General features: G+C 34.7%; 4 protein-coding genes across 12 annotated transcripts; 1 reads left to right on the forward strand and 3 right to left on the reverse strand.

Moving 5' to 3' along the window:
* Positions 1 to 567: 567 nt before the first annotated feature.
* Positions 568 to 3380, reverse strand: LOC110618325 (silicon efflux transporter LSI2). 4 transcript variants are annotated; one of them, XM_021761491.2, is made up of 5 exons: positions 3209 to 3380; positions 2408 to 2796; positions 1476 to 2275; positions 1137 to 1326; positions 568 to 1004 (listed from the first exon to the last, which is right to left on the reverse strand). In XM_021761491.2, exons 2-5 carry the CDS (start codon positions 2670 to 2672, stop codon positions 742 to 744), a joined length of 1518 nt encoding a protein of 505 aa, XP_021617183.1. In that variant the 5' UTR covers positions 2673 to 2796; positions 3209 to 3380; the 3' UTR covers positions 568 to 741. The 4 variants fall into 4 exon arrangements, with proteins under 4 accessions (XP_021617183.1, XP_021617182.1, XP_021617181.1 ...); XM_021761490.2 differs by having other exon boundaries at positions 1476 to 2790; positions 3209 to 3379; XM_021761489.2 differs by having other exon boundaries at positions 1476 to 2796; positions 3209 to 3379.
* Positions 3381 to 5736: 2356 nt separating this feature from the next.
* On the reverse strand, positions 5737 to 9083 carry LOC110617800 (silicon efflux transporter LSI2). 4 transcript variants are annotated; one of them, XM_021760801.2, is made up of 4 exons: positions 8571 to 9083; positions 6939 to 8249; positions 6573 to 6765; positions 5737 to 6054 (listed from the first exon to the last, which is right to left on the reverse strand). In XM_021760801.2, the coding sequence occupies exons 2-4, from the start codon at positions 8130 to 8132 to the stop codon at positions 5792 to 5794; spliced, it is 1650 nt and encodes a 549-aa protein (XP_021616493.1). In that variant the 5' UTR covers positions 8133 to 8249; positions 8571 to 9083; the 3' UTR covers positions 5737 to 5791. The 4 variants fall into 4 exon arrangements, with proteins under 4 accessions (XP_021616493.1, XP_021616494.1, XP_021616492.1 ...); XM_021760802.2 differs by having other exon boundaries at positions 8628 to 9082; XM_021760800.2 differs by having other exon boundaries at positions 8604 to 9076.
* A 4546-nt stretch (positions 9084 to 13629) lies between these two features.
* On the reverse strand, positions 13630 to 16658 carry LOC110617602. The gene is made up of 2 exons (XM_021760509.1): positions 16302 to 16658; positions 13630 to 15363 (listed from the first exon to the last, which is right to left on the reverse strand). Exons 1-2 carry the CDS (start codon positions 16392 to 16394, stop codon positions 14008 to 14010), a joined length of 1449 nt encoding a protein of 482 aa, XP_021616201.1. The 5' UTR covers positions 16395 to 16658; the 3' UTR covers positions 13630 to 14007.
* Positions 16659 to 18675: 2017 nt separating this feature from the next.
* Positions 18676 to 22608, forward strand: LOC110618263 (sec-independent protein translocase protein TATB, chloroplastic). 3 transcript variants are annotated; one of them, XM_021761400.2, is made up of 7 exons: positions 18676 to 19944; positions 20048 to 20169; positions 20534 to 20593; positions 20684 to 20843; positions 21464 to 21607; positions 21692 to 21845; positions 22323 to 22457. In XM_021761400.2, the coding sequence occupies exons 1-6, from the start codon at positions 19743 to 19745 to the stop codon at positions 21751 to 21753; spliced, it is 750 nt and encodes a 249-aa protein (XP_021617092.1). In that variant the 5' UTR covers positions 18676 to 19742; the 3' UTR covers positions 21754 to 21845; positions 22323 to 22457. The 3 variants fall into 3 exon arrangements, with proteins under 3 accessions (XP_021617092.1, XP_043813508.1, XP_021617091.1); XM_043957573.1 differs by having other exon boundaries at positions 21733 to 21845; XM_021761399.2 differs by lacking the exon at positions 21692 to 21845 and having other exon boundaries at positions 22323 to 22608.
* The last annotated feature ends 1048 nt before the right edge of the window (positions 22609 to 23656 follow it).

Below are 23656 nucleotides of genomic sequence, written 5' to 3' on the forward strand. Positions count from 1 at the left end.
TTAGTGGTTATGGACTTAACTTGATGGGTTTTGCAATAAAAAAATATTTAAATTGAATTCCTCAAAAGAAAGAAAGCAATAAATTATTGTGAGGGCAAATGACTATTAGGCATGTGTTTTATTTTTATTTTTAGTTTCCAAATTAACTTTTAGCTAGCTTGAAAAGAAACGACGCGTCGTCTCGTCTATAATCAGACAAGGAGGAAGACTGGCTGCAAAGCAAATAGCATGTGATTGTGGGCCAAATTATGGGAACCCCGTCTATGAGGCCCACTTGATCCTATTATAGGCCCAGCTCTTAGTTTAGAATTTCACATGCCACAGTATTTGTACGCGCAACGCGTTTTTAGCGTTAGAAACATTTCTGTAAACGACGTCGATTGAATAATGACCATTTTCCCCCTTCTTTATGATAAATAATGACTAGTTTATTAACGTGGTCATCAATCGTAATCAAATTAATAAAAAAATGGAAAAAAAAAAAATAACTTTTTTACATCTATAAATATATTTATGATCTTCGAAATTCATAGATTTGCTCGATCACCCAGTTATCAACACGTTCTCTAGCAAGCATTAAGCCTTCATATAATTATAACTCATTGATCACACCACAGGCTACACTCAATCTTTGACTCTATTTGGTTAACATGAAGCTTTCTTGGATCATATTCTATGCAGAAATAATTGGTAATGACACAACACACACGTTGCTCTTACAGATACATGATCTGAATGTTATCATCTTATGAGCATCAAACCAACAGCAGTAACTGCAATAGTAGAGGGAACTCCAAATTTAAGATGTTTCCAGAAAGTTAAGTTGTACCCAAATTCCGGAGCTTTTTGAGCTTGCTCACAGACGATCAAGTTGGCAGCTGATCCCATTAGCGACAGATTCCCAGCTACAGTACTGACCCAGGCCAAAAATAACCATGCCTTTTTCTCATCAGCTGCAGAAATTGCAGCTGCTGATGCTGCTACCCGTCCTCCAAGCAAGAGAACTGAGATCATATAAACAAGTACACTCAAAGCTAAGAAAAAGTCTAGGTTAAAATCACAATACTAGTTACTAGAGTAGACTGCGAGAACTTGGAAATTTTTACTCCAGAATAGATTAGAAGAGTTCGACATACCAGTTGGTACATTTGAGGCCAAATTTGACAGGACAAGTATGACAATAGCAAGAACTGCTGTCCCAGATGCATGATCTATTTTTGCATGAGGCTCCATTAAGTCCCACAGAGCACTCGGGATTCCAGTTTTGTTAAATCCATCAACAGTGATAAACATTCCACAAAAGAAAATCAAAAGCGAATAGGAGACCTGGTAAACCAAGAAAAATTGTCTCTTACGCTTTCTTTAACAAGCAGCAAAATTTCTGATATCATATTGCTGACGTCAATTCTAATGATTCTATCAGAAGGAAAAAAAAAAAAAAAAAACAAGAGAACATTTTCTATCATGGATTTTACCTTATCAAGGCATGGCCGAGCATCCCTAAAATCAAGAACAACAAGAGCAAGTGCAGCAGTAATTGCAGTCCATGACATATTCAAACCCATTAGCAAAGAAATCAGCATCACTATGGTAACAACGTAAACACTTGATTTCCGCAACGTCCTTTTCCATTTTGTAGCAAACTTTTCCTTTTCTCCTGGCAATTGTGTATCCGATACATCTCTCGACATATCCAATGATGCAATCCTCTTTGAAGGAACAGTATCCTCCTTTCTCTGAGAAGACCCATCAAGTGTTGCCTTTCTGCTGGAAGCATTTGAATTCCTTGTAGCCTCATGTGCACCGGTGGATGCACTGCATATTTTATTCTCAGTTGAACCGATTTGGTTTCTGAGAGTTTCAGCATGGTTCATGTGGCCATTCATGTTGGGGGAGCTTTGAATGTCCGAGGACTCCAAGCTAGAGTTCCACTCCTGGGAATTTAAAGATGTAAAATGTGACATAGTAGCAGGAGTAAACCGATGAGAATTGACATCCTCATCAGCAACAACTTCTGCTGTTGCATCCTCTTCATCCTTCTGAGTAGTGGATAACAACTTCCAGTACATACACGTAAGAATCGTAATATTCACAGTGATTCCCACAACCATTGCAGGGAGAATTCTCCAGAGAAAATTCCCAAAAGAAATCTTACTCTGAACTGCTATAACCAGGTTTTGAGGGTTGCCAATCGGAGTGGCTGAAGATCCAATATTTGCACTTGAGGCGAGGGCAAGTAGGAATGGCTCAGGAGGGAGATTATGCTGCCTTGCGACTTTCAGCACAAATTCAGTCAAAACCACACAAGAGGTGTCGTTAGTAAAAAGAGCACTTGAAATAGCAGAGATGAGGCAAATTCGAAAAAGCAAGTCCTTGGCACCCTTGCTTTTCCATGACAGCAACTTACCCAAGTATTTGAACATATCTGCTCTCTCAAGATAAACGCTGACGACCATCGTTCCAAATAAAAGACCAAGGATTGGGAGATCAATCGCAGCATATGCTTGATCTGGGGTCATGACTTGGAAGATGACCATAAGCATAGCTCCGAGAAGGGACCCTGCAGTCCTTCCAACAGGTAAAAATGGGATAGAAGGGAAAAGAGCCAGTATCCAGAAGACGGCAAAAGCAATTGAACCTGGAACTACTTTTACAGCAGAAGCTATAGCCATTTTTTTCTTACTTTCTTGTTCTCAGACACAGGATGATTAAAACATTATCCAGCAGAACTTCATTTGAGGACAAAACATTTTCTAGCCAACTGAGTATAACCACTTCAAAGATTCAGCACTGAAACTGCCAAACATCAAACTTTAAGTTCCAGAAATCAAAATATTACAAATACGCAGTAATCAAACAGCTGGACTACAGTCAGTAGACAAACAAAGGACGTAAACGAACAGCTCATATAGAAAATTACAAAAGGTCAAAAGCTCAACTACCAAGAAACAACGAAGTGACAGACCAACTAATGATAGTTCCAGGATTTCACTTTCCATGGATTTCCAGTAGAATATGGCCGAGTTGCAAGTGAATCAAAATGAAAAGCAATATTAAAAATGCGATACAAATCGACGTAAAGACAGTAACATGAAACATAATCATTATCAAATTATAGGCGTCTAAAGCTGATAAGAAACCTGGTGCAAAGTTTATCTGTTTTTACTGTAAATCTAAAGCCAAGTACAAAGGAAAAAAAAACGCTCACCTCAGCAGCGAGTTTTAAAGCTTCAACTTGAGAACCAAAGTGATGGTTCGGAGCCTTAAAATAGGCAAGCACGCAGACGCAAAAGGACAAAAGAAACACCTGGAGCACTTAAGATTTATAGCTTTGAGGTTAAAAGAAATGGAGAAAGATGGAACAGCAGATGCGGATTACACTAACAAAAGCATCTTCTATATAGTATGACCATGATGTGAACTTGGCCACCAAGTTGGAATCCTAGTGGGTACGGCATTCCACAAATATCTGCGTTCCTGGGCAGACGATTTTTAAGATAGATCTTTCCCACGTGGCACAAGGTAAATGGGTCTCTTCCTACATTTTAAATACTGCACTCCACCGTCCCATAATTTTCCTTCAATTAATTTTTTACATTAACTTTTCAATTCATAGAACATAAATATAATGTACAAACGCACCAAGTTACTATAATGCAATTAACACTTAATTTATTTTAAAACAAAACTGTTAAAAATTATTTGCTTTATTTAATAAATATTATTTAATTGGAGTTATAATATGAAATTTCAGTATGCAGAGTCATAGGACTGTAAATGAGCCAAGCTATTCGTAAGCTACTCGAGATTCGACTCGATAAAAATTCGATCGAGTTCGGCTCGTTTTTTAAACGAGTCAAGCTCGAATTCAATTTTGAGGCTCGTCACTTAAACGAGCTGAACTTGAGCTCCATAGTATTCGGCTCGTTAAGACTCGCGAGTTGGCTCGTTTTTAGGCTGGCGAGCTGGTTCGTTGAAAAGGCTCACGAGCAGGCTCGTTAAATAGGCTCGTGAGTAATATTGTTTAAATAAATTGGTGAACCAATTCTTTAAATAAATTTATGAACAAGTTCATATATTATTAAAAAAATAAAAATAACTATAAAGTTATAAAATTTAAACTATTATAAATACTTGAAAATTATAGTATTGAAAATTACAAATAATTAAGATTAATTATTATAATTAATATTCTTTAAAATTAAATTATAAAAATCTTTTGTATATAATTATTATAATAAGATTCCATAAAATTAATGTATAATCACAAATAATTAATATTAATTATTATAATAAGTATTCTTTAAAATTATAGTACTACATGATAAATTGAGTTGTAAAAATTATATATATTTTAAAATTAAAGTATAATTATAAAAAAAAATTTGTATATAATTAAGCATACAATATAAAAGATGATAATAATTATCAAAGTATATTAATAATAATTAATTAAAGTTATATGTATATTGAAGTTGAAATTCAAGTTAACTAATTGAACAAGTATGAAGATGATTATGAAGATAATTAAATTATATTAGCTTGTTTCAACCGTTGAAAGTTGGAATCAACTTTATTCGTTTGATATTAAACTTTGTATGTAATCTAATTTTATTATGTTGTTGAATTTATATTTATTTGTGTTATTTTAGTTATAAATTGTGTTACGTAATTTTTTTTATATACACTCTTTTTTTTTATATTATTTAAATTAATGATGATTAAAAACTGATTAAAGTGTAATTATTAATTCGAACTCGAGCCTGAACTTGAGCTCAAACCAAACTTTTTAATTTTGAGTTCGGTCTCGAGCTTTTTTAACGAGTTTCTTAATCGAGCTTTCCGAGTTCGAGCTCGAGTTTTATTAACGAGCTTCTTAATCGAGCTTTTCAAGCTCGAACTCGAATTAGGCTCGTTATTAAATCGAACGAGCTTTTCACGAGTCAAGCTCGAATCGAACTCGATTATAATATTTAATTTTCGAGCCGAACTCGAATCAAATATTAGAGCTCGAGTCGAGCTCGAACTTCCAAACTTTTTTAATAAACGAGCTTGAACTTTACAAAATTCGGCTCGGCTCGGCTCGATTACAGCAGAGAGAAAAGAAAATGACATTAGAACAAAAAAACTGAATTTATAAGAATGTATCTGATCAAATTTACATTATTTTTTAATGTTTGACATGCAAATAAATTGTCACAATTATAATTATGATATCAAAATAAAATATTGCATTTTAACATCAATTTTCTTTATTTCTTTAGAAATCAACCTAATTAGCTTAAATGATTAACGATGATTCTTCAAACAATTAAAAATTACACTACCTATAAAAAAAATATTAGCAACAATTAAAATTGATAGGAAAATTACATTTCTAACCCCAACATACTGCTTCTTTTTCGAAAAAAAAAAGAGCTAAGTTTGGTGTTTAATTTGTTTAAAATGGAAACCCGTTTTAATCCGCTTTGGATTTTCGGTTACATTTCTAACTTCAAATCCAATCATATTTTCATTTAATTGGTGAATATTTTTTTATCGATTTTTTGTCATTTTATATATACGAGGTGAAGTTTAAATTTCTGATTGAATTGAATTAGTCCGATTGATCGACTTAATTCAGATTTGATTTGATATTCATTAAAAACAAGTGCATATCGTCCTTAAAAATTGAGAGATATTGCATTAACCTTCATATAATAATAGCTCATTGATGAGCAAAGGCTACTCTCAAGCTTTGGTAAAACAAAAACAGTTATTGCATTCATAGATAGGTGTTCTTAAAGGTACATCATCTTATGAGCATCAATCCAATAGCAGTAACTATAATAGTTGAAGGAATTCCAAATTTAAGATGTTTCCAAAAAGTTAAGTCGTAACCAAATTGCGGAGCTCTCCGAGCTTGCTCACAAACTATCAAGTTGGCAGCTGATCCCAATAGCGACAGATTTCCAGCTACAGTACTGACCCAAGCCAAATATAGCCATGCCTTTTTCTCATCAGCTGCAGAAATTGCAGCTGCTGATGCTGCTACCCGTCCACCAAGCAAGAGAACTGAGGATCATATAAACAATACCTTTAAGATCTACTCATCATTAAGTTGTAGACATGAACACACTCAAGGGACAATCTTAACAAAGTGTTTGTAATTACACAAAGACCAGAATGTTGTAGGTGTGCATTTGAACAAAAAAAAGTCCAATTTTAGAAGCATTTTACGAGACTCAGAAAGGGAAAAGAGGCAGGTAAAAGTAACATTTCTGTCACTGCTCAAGGCTGGGTTGTTAACAATTCATCAACAAGTGATTACTCGGTTCCAGGGCATAATCAGTCACTTTTTGAAGGTATTGATCCAGAGCACTATACTTTCTCTCGAATAATAAACAGTAAACTCCACAAACTCAAAATTCAAAGAACCTAATTGATTTTTGCCCCTCTACTTCTATAGAATCTTGCTGCCTTAACCTCTCATACTGAAAAGTCTAGATTAAATTCACAATACTAGTTACAAGGTTAGACTGCGAGAAGTTGGAAAATTTTACCCCAGAATAGATGAGCAGAGTTCAACATACCAGTTGGTACATTTGAGGCCAAATTTGACAGGACAAGTATGACAGCAGCAAGAACTGCTATTCCAGATGCATGATCTATTTTTGCATGAGGCTCCATTAAGTCCCACAGAGCACTTGGAATTCCAGTTTTGTTAAAGCCATCAACAGTGATAAACATTCCACAAAAGAAGATTAAAAGCGAATAGGAGACCTGCTAAACAAAGAAAAAGAGTCCCTTATGCATTCTTTAGCAAGCAATAAAATTTCTAATATCATATTTGCTAATATCAATTCTAACAACTCCATCAGAACAAACAGAAAATAAAAGGAGAAAAAAAAATTAATAAGAGAGGGAGAGAGAGAACCATCATCTATCATGGATTTTACCTTTTCAAGGCATGGCCGAGCATCCCTAAAATCAAGAACGATAAGAGCAAGCGCAGCAGTAATTGCAGTCCATGACATGTTCAAACCCACGAGCAAAGAAACCAGCATTCCTATGGTAACAACGTAAACACATGATTTCCACAGCATCCTTTTCCATTTTGTAGCAAACTCTTCCTTTTCTCCTGGAAATTGGTCATCCAATACATCTCCCAACCTATCCAATGATGCAATCCTCTTTGAAGAAACAGTATCCTCCTTTCTCTGAGAAGCCCCATCAATCGTCACCTCTTTGGATGCATTTGAATTCCTTGCAGACTCATACGCACTGGTTGATGCACTGCGGATTTCATTCTCAGTTGAACCTATTCGGTTCCTAAGAGTTTCAGTATGGTTCACGTGCCCATTTATGTTGGGGGCGCTTTGCATGTCCAAGGACTCCAACCTAGAATTCCACTCCTGGGAATTTAAGGATGTAAAATGTGACATAGTAGCAGGAGAAAACCGATGGGAATTGACATCTTCATCTGCAACAACTTCTGTTGTTGCTTCTTCTTCATCCTTCTGAATAGCAGATAACAACTTCCAGTACATACACATAAGAATCGTAATATTCGCAATGATTCCCACAACCATTGCAGGGAGAATTCCTAAAAGAAATTTCCCAAAAGAAATCTTACTCTGAACTGCTATAACCAGGTTTTGAGGGTTGCCAATCGGAGTGGCTGAAGATCCAATATTTGCACTTGAGGCAAGGGCAAGTAGGAAGGGCTGAGGAGGCAGATTATGTTGCCTTGCGATTTTCAGCACAAATTCAGTCAAAACCACGCAAGAGGTGTCATTAGTAAAAAGAGCACTTGAAATAGCAGAGATGAGGCAAATTCGACAAAGCAAGTCCTTGGCACCCTTGCTTTTCCATGAAAGCAACTTACCCAAGTATTTGAAAATATCTGCTCTCTCAAGATAAACACTGACAACCATCGTTCCAAATAAAAGACCAAGGATTGGAAGATCAATCGCAGCATATGCTTGATCTGGGGTTATGACTTGGAAGATGACCATAAGCATAGCCCCCAAGAGAGACCCTGCAGTCCTTCCAACAGGTAAAAATGGGATAGCAGGGAAAACAGCCAGTATCCAGAAGACAGCAAAAGCAATCGAACCAAGAACTACTTTCACAGCAGAAGCCATAGCCATTTTTTCACTTAATTTCTTAGTCTCAGACAGGATGATTAAAATATTATCCAACAGAACTTCATTTGAAGACAAAACATATTCTACCCAATTGAGTATAACCACTTCAAAGATTCAACCCTGAAAATGCCAAACATCAGACTTTAAGATTCGGAAATCGAAAAGGTTCCAAGAAATATTCGAATATGCAGTAATCAAACAAACAAACAACAAACGCTAAAAGAATAGCCCATATAGCAAATTACAATAGGTCAAATAAGCTTAACCGCCAAGAAACAACGAATTGACAGTCCAAAATTAACACTGAAACAATGAGATCAAACTTTCCGTGGATTTCACTGTCCATAAATTTCCAGTAGAATATTGCTGAGTCGCAAGTGAATCAGAATGGAAAGCAATATTAAAAAATGCGATGCAAATCACAATAAAGTTGAAGCATACAAAGGAAGAGTAAAGACAGTAGCATGTAATTACAGGCGCCTAAAGCTGATTAGAAACCTCGAGCGGAAGTTATTTCCTTTTACTCTAAATCTAAAGCCAGATGCAGCAGCGAGTTTTGAAGCTTCAAGTCGAGCACCGAAGTGGCGGTTAAGACTCTTAAAATAGTGGGGCACCAAAAGGCAAAAGGGAAAAGGGAACACTGGTTAATGGGTTGGGAATTGGGATTGAAGTACTTGGATTTATGGGTTTTAAGTCAACAGAACGGAGAAAGATGGAACAGGAGATGCGGGCGACACAGGCGAAACCAAACCATGATTCCTTAGCATCTTCTATCTGTGTAGCTGGGGCAGACGATTTTCAGGACAGGTCATACCCACGTGGCAAAAGGTAAACGGGTCACTTACCCATTTTGTAATAGCTAAAATCCAGTTTGAATTATGGTATTCTTTGTCCGCTTGTTTGTTTCAGTTAAAATCGTAGATTCGCCGGGATGTCTGGCGTCCTGTACTAATTAATTTCATCTCCATGTGCAAGTGCAAGAGAGAAGAGCAGAACGACCATCGCAGTAGATTTGCTAAGATAATATCAATTTTTATGGCAAATTAAAATCAAACGATCAAACTAGGATAACTATTTGCCGTCGCTAAATCCTTCTTTGTGAGGCTTGCATAATTCTTCCATATCAAATTTATTATATCTTTATAAAATTCCATACCAATTTATTAATTCGAATTAAGTTAGAAAGTCATTAATAAATTAAAAAAATTTCTTTTATTCTTTTAAGAGAAAAATAGATATGTAAAAATTTAAATTTGGATCCATTAGACAAGACTTTTGTGGCAGATAACCCTAAATCTTTTCATAATGTTTTTTGATTGGAGAAAAAGTTGTATTGATCATAGTTTAACGTAATCAAAGTCATTATCATTAATATTTCTTTTGTGGCAAGGCATAGTCTAAGTGATGCCACGTGTAATAACAATAATTTAGTTAAAAGCATGTAATTAAGATTTTAGGGCGTGTATGAATTATGATAAGATGTAATCAATAAATAAAATTATTAGTTAGATTGAAATTAAAAAGAAAATGATTGGGGTAATCAATATTAGATTAATTAAATTAGAGGGTCATTATCACAGAGTCAAGGGAAGAAACTTGAGGGAACATATAATATACGAAACACCAATAATTTGGCAGACAGCATAAATAAAAAAATAAATAAATAATTATATATGTGGGTGACGGTATCCTAAGCAAGGAAAAAAAAGTCAAATATTTAGCAATTACAGCTGTTTTTTATTTATTTAATTTTATCAATATTTCAAGTAATTGTATAATTTGTGTTATCATAATCCATTCTCAAAAATTAAAGTTAATATTATTATTTTATTTGTTATTATTGATTTAAAATGAAGTTTAATGACAATAAATAAAGAATAGATCATTCAATTTTTATTTATTAATTTTATTATTATTTAATTTCTTTTTAAAAATATTATAATTTAATTAAAATTATATTATATTTTATTATTTAATATATGATGTAATATAATAATTATTTAAAATAAATTATAAATTATTATTATCAAAAAATAAAATTACGTCATAAAAATATAAAAACTTTATACGCAGTTCTAATCACTAAAAGAAAAATTTTAATATTGTAATTTTTAAAAAGTCATCGTTAGATTTCAATTATATTTATGATTACATAATTTTTTATTCACTAATTAATTTCAGATAAATTTCTATAAAATTTGATAATCAATTTTACTTTTTTATAATATAAAAATAAATTAGTGAATACATTGATGAAAATATGTATTATTATATAATTATTTTTTAAATTTAAATAATTCATTATATTCATTTATTTTTTCAATTTATTAATGCGAGTATTAAAGTAATTGCTTAAGACGTAAATTACCTTATAATTGATTGTATATTGACCAGTTTCATTTCAATTATATTAATATAATATAATAAAATATTAGTGTTTATTTTCCTTAATATAACAAAAATACAATTTTTTTTTCTTTTATTTCAAAATATATTTAATAAAAAAGGGAGAGAAAATGGAAAATGGATAAGAGAAAGGGGATCCATCGCCCTTATTTGTCTCCATCCACCTGTGATCACTTTTTTCTCAATCCTCCTTCTGTCCCCGTCTAACATCAAATGAAAATATGATTGTCACCGTTTATTAATATCTTTATATAAATTTTTAATTTGTAAAAAATCACAAAAAATGTTTATTTACTTTTATTGGTAAAAAAAAAAGTTTTCTAAACACAATTTCCAAGAGAAAAACGAGAGGAGAGAGGGAAAAAAAATATTTTCTCTGTAGTAAGTAAATATTATTTTTTTACTATATTAAATATTATATTTTTATTTTAATAATTTTGTATCAATTTTAATTGATTAAATGATTAAATTTACTCATGAATTATATAATATTAATTTTTTTAAAAAAAATTATTCTAAATGATTATTATTAAAAAACCCTTAAGATTAAAGGCAAATTTGAAAGATGAAATTGGAAATATAATTTATATGAATAAGATTATAAGTATTATTAATTTATAATAATTAACCATAATTTTGGTATTCTTACGTATACAATAATGGAGAACAAATAACAACAAAATTAGGTTTTTCAAGAAGTTGACGGATCAAATCTGATTATGGGCAGGAAGGATAATTAACTAATGTATTTCATCCACATCAATATAAATATTCTTATCCTTAATAACCAAATTATTTTATTCCTTGGTTTGAGTGATTATCTCTTCCAGGTTAGAACCTATCCTATTTTATGAATATTAAGTTTCACGAACATTAGATCATTATTAAATTAAATTGGTCGGCTTTCTCTACCAATTGGAATTTGGAAGGTTTTGTTTCATTTACTTCTCATCATGGCGGTGGTTTACTCCACAGGATGAGTGTCTATAGGTTTGCAGGATATGTTTATTTTAATTTGTTGCAAATTTAGGCGTGCTCGGTGAGGGATCGACTTCCAGAGATTTTGTGGGTGGTTTGGCTCTACTAGGTTTAGTGATTGAGCGGTGAAGGCAGAGATGATAGATCCTCCAAGGCAAGCAAAATGCTCGTCGACGCTTCTGTTCTCTCTCTCCAGTAGATGCTGATGAGCGAGTCTGTATTACTATCGATGAGGCATTTAAGCTTATATGTCTGAATCCTTCTCATTGGAGCTTTGACAATTGGTAAAGCCTTTTTGGACTCCTATGAAAAGCTGTGTTCGTGGAAGTATCTTCTCCATCCGAATGTCACCGATTCTGTGGATTGCTTGCCAGCCAGTGTTTGGTCACCGTTTCTTCGGGATAGATTTGTTAGGGCGCTATCTAGTGGTTCGGGCTCTAGTTTGTTAGATGTGATTATTTGGGCTCCCTTCTGCTTTTGGCCTTTGGATCTCAATTTAAAAGGCGATAGTTTTGTGTAGCTTTATTTATATTATTAAAATTTTAAGTTAAATTATTTATATATATAAAAATAAATTTTAAATTTTTAAATAAAATGTTAAAATAAGTTTAATAGGTTATAAATCATATTTTAAAAAAAAATTAAATATATATAAAATTAAATAATGTTTATACGGATAATAAATTAAATGATTTAAAAAAAATTCTAACTTAGATAAATTAATTCAATTCAATTTGTAAAATTATATGCATGTGAATTTATAATTATTTTGAAATTTAATTGGTCATTTGTTAGTTAAAACAGTTCATGCAATCAATATGATCATTTATCAACCAGAGCAGTTATTTCTATGTGAAGATAGTAATTCTTCTCCTGTTTTTGGTATATAATTTATATTTTTTTTAAAAAAATAACAAATTTTTCTAATAAAATTGAAAACTATACTACAAAATAAAATTGGACCTCCTTAAATTAAGTTCTTGGATTCGGCACCGGGAGTCCCCCGTATTTCGTGGCAGTTGTCCCCCAGCAACAGCAAGCCATCTGATCTAGTTGATTCATAATTCTCGGGCTATAAGATTTTCCGAAAGAATAGAAAGTACCTGTGAAAGATTTGTCATTTCTCATGACCTTTTGGATAGTGAAGCAGAGGCCAAGTTTTGTTGATCACAGCCTGTTGCTTTATTTTCTGTCGGTTCATTCGTTTCGACAAAGTAGGTAAAAGACAAAGACGTAAGACTCGTCCGTTACTCAATGAACGCCATTTAGCTTATCCGTAGGCCTTGGCCAGCATAACATTTGCTGGCATCGGATCATACCTTTAATGGCGCATCAGTAGTAAAATAATCTAATACATTTCTACACTCTGCCTCAGTGCATTAAAAAATTACCACTAAGTAATAACAATAGCTAATGCATGTAGAAATGATTATCTTCACGTGTTAGTAATTAAGGAACAAACTCACTTCCTGTCTCAGGCTTGAAGGTGAAGAATAGATTTCAACGCCTCCCTGAACCAAAAACTTAACGCTCTAAGGATGTTCCTGCAAAAACTGTATGCTATCTAGCTACGCATCGAGAGTTTTGCAGATGACTACCACTAATAATAATGACCATCTACAGGTATTGTCGCATTTCTTTTTTTTTTTTGTCTCTGTTTCACGAGTAAAATTACCTACGTGCCCTCCCTTGAGGTTGAGGACGTCCTCAGTGTTTTCAGAGATGCTTCTACATGCACCAATATGCAAGTAAGTATAGAAAAGCTAAAATACAGAACAGAAACTTCTAAGAGGCAAAGAGTAGGGGCAAAAAAAAGTTCTAACAACAAGCTTGAACTCCTCAAAACTTAGGATTATGAGATGGGTGGATTATCTTCATAGCCATGAGTCATTAGTGGAGAAGCAGATAGATACCCGCAACCACTATTTACAGTTGCACAATGTCAATTTGTCAATTGAGGCTGCAGAGCAGGTTGCATTTAGTGGGCATATAGATCATCATCGAGATAGAGGCTTCAAGTCCTATAGAAATCCCATACGTATAAAGACATTAGGGCCGTCTACTTAACGGAGGCCTCTGCATATAAGCAGAGCACATACAACCAAAGACCTAGAACTTGCGGGTTCCGTTCTTGTACAAGGAAAGCACTTATTTTTCCTTCTAATTATTCACAGGATACGAGAAAACAATCCATAACACAATAATGTACCCAAAAGCTATTTTCGTATAACATCCAACTATTAAAAAAATGATATAAAAAGAATGCTCTATTAATTCTCACACTAATAATCTCTACAACCTATTTTCTTAACACTTGTGGATTGAATCACAGCAGATTAACTTCCTTTAACCCGTGCAATCTATTCCCCATCCTCATGTGATCCTAGACCAGGTGAACTATATCTCCAAAACATACTTGCCTTTAGACTTGCATCTTACAGGTTTGGCATTCAGTAAAGCAAACCTGTATTTCATTTTCTGCATAGTTTCAATTTCAGCTAACTTCTGGCTGTAACAAAGGGAAGAAAGTCCAGTTGTTGGCTGGCCTAGCTTCCTTCCCAGCAATTGTTTCATTAGCCCACCATTCAGAACTGATTGTTGGCTTATCAGATACTTCTTTTGAGTTATCAAAGTTGAACTCTTTGATTGAACCAAGAGAGATAGAACGTTGTTTTCTATAGCAGTGATCCTCTTCCATTTCTCCTGAAGTTTTCCCAGGTAAGTCATTGGATGTTTCCCTGATAGATAAACAATTTTCACCGTACGCTGCCATCTTCCCATTTTTTATGTGGTCTTCAGAAATATTGTCCTGTGAGCATTCTAAGAAAGTTCTACATGATTGCATTGACTTGCTTTCAAGACAACGTGCAACCTCCTCACCACTCAACTCGAATGAGACTCTGTGATCGACTATAGCTTCATCATTTTTAGATCCATTTTCAGAGTTTGCAAGGGATGCAACTTCAGAAATCTGATTTTCCAGAAGGAAACCCTCTCGAGAGGCAGACCCCGTAAAGTCAGGTGTCAAAGATCCTGAACCAAGCCTTGAACGCAGCCCTGCACCATCTGGAGTCACGGAACCAGAACCAAGCCTTGAACCTAGCCCCACTCCTTCTGGAGTCAAAGATCCAGAACCCAACCTTGAGCCCCATTTACGAGTGGTAAAATATTCAAAGCCCAAGAGCTTGGGAGCTTCGCCCATACGGAACTCAATAATGGGGTATTTATCTGGGAAAGGAGAAGAAGTGCCTGAATTTGAGATTGCTGAGCCCGGTGAAATTAATTGACTACCTGGGCTACCTTGGTATAGTGGATAAGACTGGAATTCATAATGGGATAATGCAAACTTTTGATTGGACCCACTGCTTCTTCTAGCGCGCTCCAAAGAAGATGCGAGGAGTTGAGCAAATGGCACTTCTGGGGAAGAAGGTGTAGTCAGCTGAACAGATTCAGGAGGCGGAGTGAAAGATGCAGTGGATGGTTCAGTGGTGAAGGCAGAAAATGCAGGCGGTGTAACTAGCTGTGTTTCATGAGCATAGGGACCTATGGAAAAAATGGATGCAGGTCCGCCGGAGGAGTAGGCATTCATAGAAAGGGAAGTAAGAGACAGCAATCCTGCAGGTGAATGGGTGGCAGAAGGAGGATCAGATTGGAGGAATGAAGCAGGAGAAGAAGGAGGAGCAATAAAAGGAACTGCAACAGGAGTTGAGTGTGTTTGATTGTCAGCAGAAGGAACTACCCCTCCTGGTACTTCTGGTTCAGGAACAAGAACAGCATGACCAATTCGCTTGCTATTTTTGTGAAAGCCAAAACACCAGTAGAGACTCCAGCAGCCTCCCCATCTTTTTTTCTGCGTCAAAATAAGAAGATGTTAAGATTGTGAACAATTATTTCCAAGGGAATGAAAACCAATTTCCCCCTCATTGTCAATTATTTTGATCTGACTATGGAAAACATCTGATGCATTTATAATTCAATAAAGTAACAAAATTTAGAAGTACATTTCCTTTATCCACAATTTTTGCCCACTGTCAAATACTAAGAACTGAATGTATTACCACCCCCTATCACTCCACCCGAGCAACAAGCGCACAAACGGAGAGATGAAAATTGCTACCAGCCTAGTCCATCGAAATAGAACAGTCATCCAGTTCAATGAGGAAAGAGTTATGATCCAAATTGCAATAAGAACTGCTTGCAAGGAAGCCAATGAATGTTTTGAAAAGGTAACTAGATAAACATTTCTAGGCTAAACTCGTCATGTCTTGAATACATCAGTTTACCCTATAGCTACCCTGCTCAATATGAGTTGTGAGAAAGGTAATCGTGTTTCACTATCTGCCAAGTACGAGAACAAATTATCGATCGTGCAAAATGAAACAAGTCAATTAAGCTTTCCAATAACCACATCATTGAGCGGATTCTAAATTCTAAGAGTATGAAAAATCAGAAATTCGTTTCCTTTTCTGCTTGCCCTACTCTCAGAAGTCAGAAACAGAACTAGCATAAAAGCCAGGGCAAAAGAATCTGGCAAGACGGGGGAAAAAGAAAAACAGAAGAAGAAAATGAAACCGGCTGAGAACGTGAAGAGCATATAGAAAAATCAAGTTCTGGAGTTTCATAATTCAAGAATCGAGAAAGCTAAAATCTCAATTACATGAAAGTTTTTCGCAGTTACGGCAACAAAATATTAAAGAGAAAATGTATATTTAAAACAAAACAAAAAAAAAAAAGAACAAGGAAGTCGCATCGACAGAGAAATCTACTATGGCGTGCCTGTGTGTGTACCTGAACGGAGTTTGGCTGGACACGGGACTCGGCGGAGACGATGGCAGTGGCTGCAGCGTTAATGGTGTCTACGCTGTTGTTGATGGTTCTCATCTTGGATTTGGATCAGTGAAAGAGAGCCTGGATTGCATATCAGGTTTGTGATTGGATTTCAGTCTGAATGAATCCAACGGAGAGAGAGAGAGAAGGGTCATAAAACTGTGAGCAATAATATATCAGCACATAGTAGATGGTGAGATCAAACACACACTTTCGGTCTTTCTTTCTCTCTCTCCTTTCAGTTTCCGTTACTCTCCGGTCCATATCCTCAAGTTTTCTTCCATTTTGCCACTTAATTATTGCCGCGTCATCACGTAACACCCACCTTTTCTTTCTCTCTTTGTTGTTTTAATAAAGTGTATAATTATTAGTGTCATCTCTTATTTTATTCTATTTTTAAATAATATCTTACCACTCACTCCTTTTGTTGGAAAGTAATTTCCACGAAATAAACATAATTTTATATTATATTTCATTTAATTTTAAAAGAAGGTGTTTATTGTATTTATATTATTTTTATTATTTATTTTAATATTCTTTAAAATATAAACTATGAATGGTTGTATTCACAAATAAATCCAATTAAGTTTGACATCAAATAAAGATGAAAAAGCGATTTTTCAAAAAACACACCGCACAAAGTATATTACAATTAATTTATTAATATTTTAAGTGCTATATTTAAAATATTTTTTTAATAATAATTTCAATAGCAGCACAATAATAATATTAAATGGATACATAATCGAAGAAAAAAAAACTAACAACGACAAATAGAAGGATCGTGGGGCATTCCGAAACTAAGGATCGTGGGGCATTCCGAGATTTAGTCTGGTGAAAAGTGCATCTTGATAGATCTGAGCGGTCTAAGGTTCGACTACCCAACCCCTATTTCAGAAAAATAAATAGGAAGATTGTGGGGACATTAGCGGTTGCTGAAATGGCTGAATTACCCTTGGCGTCAAGAAAAAATCACAGCTGTGGCCTGCAGTTATGATAGAGTCGCAGAGATAACAAGAGGGTGGTGGTGTTGTCATCATGGAGGTTTCTGTACATTGAACCTTAATAAAGCGTGAGTCTCGTGACCTCATTTGTGTGGGTGCACCCCCACACCTCCCCCATGTTCTTCACGACAATCGATTCCTGCTGAAACAATCACCACCGTCCAATCTGTTGACTCATCTCATTTTGTGTCATTCATTAACAACAAATTCGAAACGGCAACTAACTTGGCTCCTCTCACGTGGACTGCATGTGATCTTCCTGTCCGTCACGCGGACAATATTTGACTCTCACATTGTTCTTATTTATTTTTTATTTTTCATTTTTTAAAAAATAAAAAGAAAGGACAAGGATTCAATGAAGTAGATCCACCCGGTTCAAAATCAGATTTATCAAATTTAATTCCGAATGCAGCTAGAATGAAATAATCTAATTTAATCTTCAACTAATCAAAATATAAAGAAGATTCTTATAAACTAAATTGGAATTTTCTCAGAAAGTATTAATATTAAAAATTTCAATTGTTGTAATTAATCAAAATTAAATTGAGAATATAAACAAAATAAATATAAATTATGCAATCAGCTCTTATGGGTTATAGGGCCCATTCAATTTTAGTTTTATTTCAACATTAACAATTGATTTTTTAAATAAATTGATTTTAAGTTGCAATTAGATTAAATCAAATCATTTCATTTTTATTTGATTGGATATTATTTTTTCTTAATTTAATTTTAATTGATTTCAATTCAAAATCAAATCAATGTGATTAAATAAATCCAGAATTGGTAAAGCTACTGTCTAAGTATGAAAAAATAATTATAAAAATCCAAAATGTTAGCAAACAATGAAAGGCAGGCATTCAAGTTCTTTATTTTTGGGACCAGACTATGCTACAGTAGGAGGGGGCTCCAAATTTCCAACCAATAGAGATGTTTCTATTAAATCATTTTAATATTATTTATTTTTATATCATTAATTATATATTACAATATCTTTCCACAAAATCAATTTTATTGTTCATATCCAGTATTGGGTTGGCCCCATGACACCTATTGAAAATCACATTCATGGAATCATGTTAGAGTCCTTGCCATGTAAAATCTAACAATGGCAAAGGGTATTATAGACCAAACATTATTTAAATTAGTAAATTATATGGAAGCCTCCTCCTTTAGGACCAGGCAACTTTTTAGATAAAGTGTACACGTGTGTATAGGCAGTTGTTTGATGGATTTTTGTGCACAACACACGTGTGGAAGAAAGTGACACTCTTTTCCTCTTTCTTTATATATAAAAAAAGAAAATAAAGGAAACCTGCACGGGTGCGTTAGTTCAGTTGCTGCCTTCTCGCCATCATGATCATCATCGCTTTGCCTCTCTTTTTCCTCTAAAAAGCCACTTTTTCTTGAGCTCCAGAACTGCATTGATCCCTTAAACCCCTTTTTCTTTCTTTAATTACTCTCTACTTTTAAACCCACATATGAATTTGTACTTCTCAAAAAGAAGCAAGTTTATATCTTATTATTGCCTTCTTCAATTTACTGTGCAAGCTTCCTTTTTCCATCATCTAATTATAATCAACAACAGTAAACAGATAGCTTAACTTGGAAATTTTCCTCTCGAAAAACAATCATGATGAAAAGCTGAATCCCTGAAAAAGAAATCAAAAAGGGTTAATGGGAATTCATTCTAAATATAAAAGTTGGGTGCAGGCAGTGGATATTTCACAAGATGATTGGGCCTCTAATGGGGTGGCGTAGTGAGGTTATGGTCCTACAGAGTAAAAGCTGAACCAGCATACCACATGTTTGAAGTTATCGAAGTAGGTGGGACTCGGGAGTGTTCATCATCATCATCATCATTTAATATATAAGAGAGAAATATTGAGGTTCACAGATTTGTTTAAAGATCTTCTCTTCTATATAATTATAAGCTTTTCCTTCGACAATATATGCAAGCGTCGCTGTTACGTGATGCGATCACAACAACAACAACATCAAACCAAGATAGAGGGCTGCCCAAGTACTTGAACTTTGGACATGTAATTAGCGGTGGAAAAAGTGGATACGACAAGCTTTATGGAAAAAAAGGTGTCGGCCCAAATAGCTTCTTCTTCTTCACCTTGTGTCCATGACCCAAAGGTTTGAGCTTGCTTTATGCAATATAAACATTTCTAGTTTTCTGCCCTCTACAAGCTTTGAAGGAGGGCCAAGCCCAAACCTTTTCTGAATGTTGAGGCTCAAAATTGCTTAGCCCAATAGCTCGTTGCGTTTGAATTAGAAGACGGAAGCGAGACTCGGATGTCTGCATAAATGGAAAATTAACATTCTTCCCATTTTGATAATTTCCGAGCATACGACTCGACTCTCGGCGCGCGCAGAAAGTCATGCACGATATATGATCATGGCGGTGCTAGTTTCGACTCCTACAAGCACAAGTGTATCTCTTTACCGACGATCATCTTCTTCGATCTCATACCATATAACCACTAGATTTGGTATCTCGATGCTGACTCTTCAGCTGGGTGTCCGTCCTTTCCCTCGATGGAGTGGTCTACAGCATCTAGGTATCTCTATCACTCCAAAATCTCCGAAGAATGGTATGTAAATTCTTACTTGGATATGCTTCCCCCCCCCCCCCCCTCTCTCTCTCTCTCTCTCTCTCTCTTATGTTGGTGTGATTCTTGGAATGTGGTGGTGCAGCGAGGAAGAGCAGGTATAAAGGTAAAGTGGTTCAGGCATCTTTTTTTGGGGTTGGAGCCCCTGAGGCTTTGGTTATTGGGGCAGTGGCTTTACTGGTTTTTGGTCCGAAAGAGCTGGCTGAGGTGAGTTGTGCACGGATGAATGATATATTTGCTAGCAATTTCTTTTTTCCTTTGAGGATGGAAGGTTGTTGTGCTATTTGTAACCCTTGCTTATAGACGATATGCTGGTCTTAATTGGAACGCAGTAATGACCTCATCCAACTCAACTGAAGAAAAACTAATTAAAAACAGAGAAAACAAATGGGGATTTCCTAGGATTGAATTCTGATCTAATAAGATTGATTTTACTCGTTTTGTCACATATACCTCCACTTTTTTTTTCTTACCTCAGTGCATTAGCTTTTTAGGTGGTTCGGTTGCATTTTCTTTCTTTTTCCAAGATGTTTATTTGTGTTTGTAGCTCTACTGAGTTATCTAAATTCAGGTTGCACGCAATCTAGGGAAAACTCTGCGTGCATTTCAACCAACCATTAGAGAACTCCAGGTAGATCCTTCAAATTTTCAATTTAATATTGTTTCTGCCATTCAGGAATTATTATTTTTGTTTTTCATGTTTTCAATCTTTGAAATATAGGAAGTATCGAGGGAATTCAAGAGCAGCCTTGAACGAGAGATTAGCCTTGATGACATTTCAAGTCAAACACAGAACACATACAGCTCCCACAGAGCAAACACTGCCTCACCCCCTTCACAGTTTGGCAGCCAGGAAAATTCTCCAATTGCAGCTGACACCAGTGAGTGATCAAATGTATCTAGCATCTGCTCTTGTAATGAAAAAGCAATTGTCAGGATTAGAAAGTTAGATTTTATTTCTAATGCATCGTACTCTGTTACCATTTGGCATTTTCTGGAAGTTCCTAATGCACATTATTTGAGTTCTATGTCACAAATTGCTTTGGACATGACCAAGCAAGTTATCAGTGATTATGCTATGTTTTTCAAGATGAGATGATGTTGTCAGAGTTCTTCTTGGGCTTGATGATCTTTAGGCTCCAGTATGATAAAGCATTCATAATTGAGTATTTGACAGACAAAAAGGATAAAAAGACATAATACATGGAACTCCCTTTAATAAATATGTTATAATTTCAAATATTATTGTGCATTGGGTCCTTTGTGCAGCTAATCATTGTTACCAAGTGAGGAGTGAATTCTTCTGCAGTTCTACTTTAGCTGTTGCTTTTATTCAAATCTGTTGTAGCTTTTGCTTTGATTGTAAAATCAAAGCAATCTTTCCATCAGATGAAATATTATGGTTTATGTCAGCGATGTTGCCTCTATGATCATTTTAGCCCACTAATTGATTTCACACATAAAATACGACATGTTGATGTCAATTATGGTGCAATTGCAGATGGTGCTCTATCTCAAACCAGAGCATATACCAGTGAGGATTGCTTGAAAATCTCAGAAGAGCAGCTAAAAGCATCTGCTGCACAACAGCCAGGGCAGACACCATCCCGTCCAGGAGAAATCCAGGTTGAAGCTCAATATCCAGGTTAGCCATTCTTCACTCCAATGTTCAATCTCTCTGTGTGTGGGTGTGTGATTGTGTATGATCTTATAAATGAATTTATATCAGCTACTGTTAAAGAAACTGCTGGTACCATGCCTCTGTCACAGAAGCCAGAAAATGAAGTCTAAGACCTCTCAAGAAAGGTAGTGTTATGAACTGCACCGGTTATCACTTCAAAAGCCTGAAACGAGTGAGCTGAGACGAAAACCTCAAAAAAGAGGCAAGTGGAACATATTTTTTTCTTCTTTTTGCTTCTCTCTTTTTTTAGAAGAAAAAAAAAAAGAGGGATGGGGAAGGGGAGGGCGTAGAAAGATGTGTCAGGTTTCCTATATTCTGACTTTTGCATTGATTGCCAATGCTTCCATAGAATGCTAAATTGGTTGAGTGTATACGTCAAGTTTAGATAAGAGAACGTCCTACAACAAATTCATTGGTATGTGAGACTCAAAATCTAGGTACTCTCCATTTGGGTTCCCGTACCCATACATGCCCAAAAGTTTGTCTTCTGAAGGTATATTCTCGCTTTCTAGTCCTCTAAATTCCTCCATGGGGAAGTACATGAAGCAGGAGTTGACGGGTTAGAGCAAGAAGCCCCTTGGTTTAAACTGAAAGTGGTTGGATTCTGTGGAGAATTTCCAGCTCTCCTCCTGCTGGAAGAATTAGCCATTGTTAGAGTAATGGATGTTGATTGTTGCAGGTTCTTCATTGGTGACTTCGTCCACCAACTCCTTGCCAGAGACTTTCAAATTACCAAATGTTGAACATTGTCTTCTCATATCACTGCCTTCCGGTCTTCATCATCCCCTGATCGATCACCTTTCACAGCTGAGCTTTCACTCCACGAAGACTAAAGCCATAGAGCTTATGACCCCTTCATTTATTTATTTTCATAATCTTATGTTTCAACGAAAATTTTAAAATTAAAAATTCTTATTTGTAAAATTATTTTTTTATTGATTAGAGTTTACGAATTTTATATTAAATTCATAAATATTAAAAAAACATTATTTAATTTTGAAAATAAAATATTTTACAAACTAATATTATTTGAAATTAACTAAAAAAATTATGGTCATTCAAAGTGATTATAAAATGTAAAGTAATCAATTTTCATTCAACAATTTGTACTAAAATCAAATCCAAAATTCTTTACTTGAAAATTTAGCATCCAATCACGGCTTACTAGATTTGTAATGTTGGAAACAAGTTATGGAATTAGGCATAAAGATTGAATTTGATTGCAAACTTTGTCAAAAGAAAAAGGACAGAGACATTAAATGGCCGAAATTGGGAAGCCTGTCCCTCCAAAGTGCAAAATCTGAGACGTTACGGCTCAGTATGCCCAAGCGCAAGGGAGAAAAAAGTTTTTCTTTTTTCCTCAAGTTAGAATAAAGAAGAAGTTTTTCTTTTATTTTTATGTCTTTCAAATTTAATGTGAAACAGGTTCAAGTAGTTTATCTATCTATCCATCTATCTTTAGAAGAAGTGAATTGATAGAGAATAAAAAAAGTTAAACAATAAGTCTTACCTTTAAATTTCAAATTTTATTTTCTCCCAATTTTGAGATAAATTATTAATTAATTTTGTATGCACTAATATAAATGATTAATTACCTTATTTCACCCATCCAGCGAGTAGGTGGGACACCGCCCACTCCGCCCTATTCATTGCTCCCACTGCCACCTCCAATACGCCAGCCCATCCAACCACACCGCACTTGATGGCATCTGATTTTCAAATTATTTTTATTGTGAAAACAAAATACACCCTAATTTTATAAAATTATAAATTTATACTATATTTGGATGATTTATTTATTAATTAATTAATTTGATATGTATATTTAATCAATTTGTTTACTTTATAGTTATATATAATTATGCATTTTTTAAGCGACGGATCGTAATTCAAAAGCTAAAAGTTAAGGTTGTAGTAGCTGCTTAATTTCATTCTAAACAGATAGTGATTGATGAATTCGTAAACTCCATTCATAGAACTATGAATGTTCTCACGTGGTTTAACAACAATTAA

Source organism: Manihot esculenta, chromosome 6 (assembly GCF_001659605.2).
Source record: "Manihot esculenta cultivar AM560-2 chromosome 6, M.esculenta_v8, whole genome shotgun sequence".
NCBI lineage: Eukaryota > Viridiplantae > Streptophyta > Magnoliopsida > Malpighiales > Euphorbiaceae > Manihot > Manihot esculenta.